Source organism: Plasmodium reichenowi, chromosome 6 (assembly GCF_001601855.1).
Source record: "Plasmodium reichenowi strain SY57 chromosome 6, whole genome shotgun sequence".
Lineage (NCBI taxonomy): Eukaryota > Apicomplexa > Aconoidasida > Haemosporida > Plasmodiidae > Plasmodium > Plasmodium reichenowi.
The window spans coordinates 284,222-291,163 of NC_033651.1; the positions used below are offsets into that span (position 1 = coordinate 284,222).

At 20.6% G+C, this 6,942-nt stretch overlaps 2 protein-coding genes across 2 annotated transcripts; both read left to right on the top strand.

Moving 5' to 3' along the window:
• Window positions 1–1,678: 1,678 nt before the first annotated feature.
• Window positions 1,679–3,574, top strand: PRSY57_0607400 (chaperone, putative; the record flags this gene model as incomplete). Its single annotated transcript, XM_012906450.2, has 2 exons — window positions 1,679–3,188; window positions 3,453–3,574. 2 exons carry the CDS (start codon window positions 1,679–1,681, stop codon window positions 3,572–3,574), a joined length of 1,632 nt encoding a protein of 543 aa, XP_012761904.2.
• A 2,134-nt stretch (window positions 3,575–5,708) lies between these two features.
• PRSY57_0607500 (ornithine aminotransferase, putative) lies at window positions 5,709–6,942 on the top strand (the record flags this gene model as incomplete). Its single annotated transcript, XM_012906451.2, has 1 exon — window positions 5,709–6,942. A coding segment is annotated over one exon (1,234 nt), but the record flags the coding sequence as incomplete, so codon positions are not given.

Consider the following 6,942-nt stretch of genomic DNA (forward strand, 5'->3'; position numbering starts at 1 on the left):
TTAAAATTTATGTATAAAAAAAAATTGTATATTTTTCTCCTGTATAAATTAAAACTACATAACTCTTTATATATTTTATTATTTTTTTTTTTTTTTTTTTTTTTATGGATCTTTTTATATTTGTTCTTTTCTCGGAAGGGTAGAAGGAATTAATGAAATACTTTTATTCAAAATTGAATATTTGTTAAAGAGGTACACATTTGGTAGGGAAAAGCATTTTTTTTTTTTTTTTTTTTATTCTTAGCATTTAAATTAAATAAATATGTAAAAAATGAATGAATAAATAAATATAAATATATATAAATATATATACACATTTATATGTGTTGACCTTTATACCTTTAAATATATTCTTGTGAAAAAATTATATATGAATGTAATTTTCCCATTACACATTATATTTTTCTCTTCCTTTCAATTTTGTATATAATTATTTTTATACATAATTAAAAAAAATAATATTTATACAAAGCTTGGTACATAAAATATTCTTTTTTTCTTTATTCTCTCTATATAAAGAAATATTTTGAATTATAAGTACATATATAAACATATTTAAAATTGGTTATAATTTTTATTTACTTATACAACAAATAAAAAAAAAAAAAAAAAAAAAAAAAAAAAAATTCATATATATTGTTATAATTATACTTAAAAGAGTTGTTTTAAGATCTATATTAAATAAAATATGTTTACAAATAATGAGAAGTTCTAATATTATATATTTAAACATGTACAAATTTAAATTCATTAATTTTTTAATTTAAAAAAAAAAAAAAATTCATAAAAATTTACTTATTATATTTATTTATGGTAATATAATATATAGTACGTAAAAATATTATACATTTTTTTATCTGATTTTTTTTTATATTTTGGGTATACATATATATATATATATATAATATATATAAAATATGAATACCCCCACAAATGGTTCGAAATATGTATAAATATATATATATATATATATATAATAATTAATATGTATATAATTATATATTTTATATATTTATATATATTTATAAATATATATTTTATTATACATATGTATAAAAAAAAAGTATCTATATCTATATATATATAATATATATATATATACAAATATACATATGTTATATTTATTATATAAATGATATTTATATTTTTTTAAATATGTACATATATATATATATATATGTAAAACATTTGAAAAAAAAAAAAAATAAATAAATAAATTATTCTTTCATGTATTTTATAAAGTTTATGTATTTATAATAACATTTTTACAATTTATTATAATAATAATAAAATAATAATAATAATTATTATTATAATATTATATTATATATATATATATATATATATATATAGTTATGTTTTAAAAAAGAAAGGAATTTATTAAGAATAGAATTCTTAAACAATTTATATAATTATATGTATTTTTAATATATATGTATTTTAATATATATATGTATATAATTGGTTAAAAAAATATATCATATATATATTATATATATATTCTACAATTATCCTTCTTTTTAAATAGCTATATGTAAAGGTAAGTGAAAAAAAAAAAAATAATATATATATATATTTATATATATTTATTTATTTTTATTTATTTTTATTTATATTTATTTTTATTTATTTACATATGTATATATTTTTTTGTATCCACGCGGCCCTTTCTTTTTAGATGTCCATACACCTGTTGAACAAGAAGGCGGATAGCTTGCGTTCCACAAATGTGCTCATGACGAATATGAACGCAAGTAAAGGGATGTATGAAATAATAAAAAGTAATTTAGGACCTAAAGGAAGTTATAAAATGTTAGTTAGTAGTTCAGGTGCTATAAAGATAACAAAAGATGGTAATGTTTTATTAAATGAAATGATGATTCAACATCCTACAGCAAGTATGTTAAGTAGAATATGTTCAAGCATTGATGAAACTTTAGGGGACGGTTCTAGTAGTAACTTAATAGTTGCTACTTCTTTAATATACCTATCGGAGAAATATATTTTGTATGAAAATATTCACCCACGTATTATAACACAAGGATTTGATATTGCTAAAGGTATATTATTAGAATTATTAGATAGTATGAAAATACCTGTAAATATTGAAGAAAATTTTGATAAAGAAGTTTTATATAATGTATGCAAAACATGCATTCGAACCAAATTACCCATATGTTTAGCTGATAAATTAGCTGATGACCTTGTAGAAAGTGTAAAAATTATTTATAAACCTACGAAACAAATTGATTTACATATGATTGAAATTATGGATATCAAAAGAAATATGAGTATTAATACCAAACTTGTTAGAGGTATGGTCTTAGATCATGGATGCCGTCATCCCAATATGCCTAATAAATTAACAAAATGCTTTATTTTAGTTTTAAATGTTAGTTTAGAATATGAAAAAAGTGAAGTCTTCTCATCTTTTGTATATTCTAATGCAGAAGATAGAGATAAACTTGTGGAATCAGAAAGAAAATTTACAGATGATAAAGTAAAAAAAATTATTGAATTAAAAAAAACACTTGTAGAAAAAAAATTCAAAGAAACAAATGAAATATATAATTTTGCTGTATTTAATCAAAAAGGTATAGATCCCATAAGTTTAGATCTACTTGCTAAAGAAAATATTATGGCATTAAGACGTATTAAAAGAAGAAATCTAGAAAGAATTGTTTTATGTTGTGGAGGTAACCCATGTAACAATGTATACGATTTAACAGAAGAAGATGTTGGATACGCTGGATTAGTTTATGAAATTTCCATTAATGACGAAAAGTATACATTCATTGAAGAAGTACAAAACCCTAAAAGCTGTACTATCTTTATACAAGCACCTAATGATTATACCATTAAACAAATTAAAGATGCCATAAGAGATGGTCTCAGAAGTATTAAAAATGTTATCGACGATAAATGTGTTTTATCAGGAGCTGGATCTTTTGAAATTATGGCATATTGTAAATTAAAAGATGAAGAAAAAAAAATTAAAGGAAAACAAAAATTTGCACTCGATATTTATGCAAATAGCTTGTTGAATATTCCAAAGGTCTTGTTAGAAAATAGTGGATTGGATATTCACCAAACATTATTTAATGTTATTGATAAGTATAATGAGGATCGTTCCGAACCTTTGGGTTTGGACTTGGACACAGGAGAGCCCATAATAGCTCACTTAAAAGGTAAACATAAAAATATACATACAAACAAACATATAAACATACATATAAACATACATACAAACATACATACAAACATACATACAAACAAACATATAAACATACATATAAACATACATATAAACATACATACAAACATACATGATAATATATATATATATATATGCATATATTTATATCCTTTATATTTTATCTTATATGTGCATTTACATTTATATTTATTTCTATATCATCCCATTTGTTTATCTCATTTTTTTTTTTTTTTAGGAATTTATGACAATTATTGTGTGAAAAAAGAAATCCTCTCCATTGCTACAGCCATATCTCAACAAATTCTTTTGGTTGATGAAATTATAAGAGCAGGGAAATCAATGGGAGAGGAGAAATGAAAAATAAATATATTTTATATATGCAAATTTATCTACACACATTATATTACTTTATGGCACAATATATATATATATATATATATATATATATATATATATTTATTGATTTATTTATTTATTCATTTTTTTTTTTCACCTTATTAAAATTCAAATTATAATATATATATGTTGTTATCATATATCTATTTTATATGTGTATTAATTTTTTTTTTCCTTTTTTTTTTTTCTTACATAATTCAAATTATTATTCAAAAAAAATAACTTTATTGTCTGTATATAATTTTATACATACATATATATATATATATATATATATATATATATATATAATTTCACATTAGAATCGTTTTATTTAAAATAAAAAAATATATTTTTTTTAAGCTTATTAATTATAAGAGCAATATAAAAAATTAAAATTTCAATTTTTCAGTAAGAATAAAAAATGTTCTTCCAAATACTTATACAAATTGTTGAAAAAAAAAAAAAAAAAAAAAGAAAAAATTTATGGTCTATAATATATATTAAAAAATAACAAAAATTAACTCGTATTAATTTACCCCTACCTCATCTTTTATGTACTAAAAAATTGAATAATAATAAAAAATATAATAAATAAATAATATATATTTATTATAATATAATTATATACATATATATTAATATATATATATATATATTTATTTATTTTATAGATCTGGTAAAATTATATATTTTCATTATAGTACTTTATATTTTAAGAAACCTTTATCTTGATTTTCTACATTTATAATATATTAAAATAAAATTTATATAAATTTTTTTTAACTTCATTTTTTTCTTTACCCCACCCCTCTTTAAATTTTAATTTTTTTTTTCTTTAATTATTATATACAAATAACTAAAGCATATATAATAAAATTTCCTAGTATACCTTAGTACATACATTATTTTGCACTAGTGTATTTATTATAAATGTTCAGTATGTACATTAGAAAATAAGAAAACGTGTATTTTCTAAACTACATGCATAAAAAACAGCTCTATTTTTTAAAGTATTTGTACTTTTTTATAGAATATCCCATATATTTTTATTACTTAAAATACTATATATTTTTTTTACTATATATTATATATATAAATATAAAATACATATAAAATAACTCAATATTTATATTTGTATAAATTACATACATAATATATATCTATACTTTTCCAATTTTTTTACGCAAATAGTAAAATTTGTATAACTATTATATTATATAATATATATATAATTTAAAAAAAATTATTTATATATAAATGTTATAAAAATTATATAATTTCTTTTTTCTTTTTTAATATAAAAAAATAAAATAATAATATAAAAAAGTTATAATAAAAAAAAAATTAAAAGTATTTTTTTTACCATAACAACAAAAAACTTAAACATTATATATATAAACAAACATACAAATTAAATCTCAAATATATTGAATAGAAAAATCTCATTTTTTTTTTTTTTTATCAAAAATAAATAAAAGGTAAAAATATAAATGAAATAAAATATATTTTTATTTACATTATTTGGATTGTGTATAAAATTTAAACTCTTTTCTTATATGAAGAACTATAGATAAAATTATATATATATATATATATTTATTTATTACATTTTTGATAATTTCCCATTTTATATGTATACAAAATAAGATTCTTTCATTATATGTTTTGAAAAACTTTTTCATTTTATTACAGATTTTAATAAAAGGATTCCTCTTTATTTTTATAACAAACTACCGTTTTTATATTATATTAATACCCAATAATTATATTTATCTTTTACGTAAGTTTAAAAAAAATATATACATATATATGTATTTATTATGATGTTGCTTTTTTTTTTTTTACCTGACTTGTTCATAAACTAGCTATTTATATTTATAAAAAAATTATGTACACATATTTTTATTATATTATAATATTATTTATCTGTGGTATCATTTATTTCTTTTTGTATGTACAAAAAAATATATAAGATTTATACACCAATGAAAAAACTATATCTCTTATGTATATATATATATATATATATATGCACATTATTAACGTATCAATATAATTTTTTTTTTTTGTTGTTGTTCTCTTCCCTTTTTATAGATATTAATTAAAAGTAAAAATGGATTTCGTTAAAGAATTAAAGAGTAGTCAAGATTACATGAACAACGAATTAACCTATGGAGCTCACAACTATGACCCAATTCCAGTTGTTTTGAAGAGAGGTAAAGGTGTTTTCGTTTACGATATTGAAGATAGGAGATATTACGACTTTTTATCTGCTTACTCATCAGTTAACCAAGGACACTGCCACCCAGATATATTAAATGCTATGATCAACCAAGCAAAAAAATTAACCATTTGCAGTAGAGCATTTTTCAGTGACTCATTAGGAGTATGTGAAAGATACCTTACTAATTTATTTGGTTATGACAAAGTATTAATGATGAACACTGGTGCTGAAGCTAGCGAAACCGCTTACAAATTATGTAGAAAATGGGGTTATGAAGTAAAAAAAATCCCAGAAAACTCAGCAAAAATTATTGTTTGTAACAATAATTTCTCTGGAAGAACTTTAGGTTGTGTATCAGCTTCCACTGATAAGAAATGCAAAAGAAACTTTGGTCCATTCGTACCAAACTTCCTTAAAGTTCCATATGATGATTTAGAAGCTTTAGAAAAGGAATTACAAGACCCAAATGTCTGTGCCTTTGTTGTTGAACCAGTACAAGGAGAAGCTGGTGTTATAGTACCATCAGATGATTATTTCCCAGGTGTAGCTTCCTTATGTAAGAAATACAATGTATTATTTGTAGCAGATGAAGTACAAACAGGATTAGGAAGAACCGGAAAATTATTATGTACTCACCACTATGGAGTAAAACCAGATGTCATCCTTTTAGGAAAGGCTCTTTCTGGAGGTCACTACCCAATATCAGCTATATTGGCAAATGATGATGTTATGCTTGTATTGAAACCAGGAGAACACGGTTCAACTTATGGTGGTAACCCATTAGCTGCTTCTATTTGTGTAGAAGCTTTAAAAGTTTTGATAAACGAAAAATTATGTGAAAATGCTGATAAATTAGGTGCTCCATTCTTACAAAATCTTAAAGAACAATTAAAAGACAGCAAAGTTGTTCGTGAAGTAAGAGGAAAAGGTTTATTATGTGCCATTGAATTTAAAAACGACCTTGTCAACGTATGGGATATCTGCTTGAAATTTAAAGAAAACGGACTTATCACCAGATCTGTTCATGACAAAACAGTTCGTTTAACACCACCATTATGTATAACCAAAGAACAATTAGATGAATGTACTGAAATTCTTGTAAAAACTATTAAATTTTTTGATG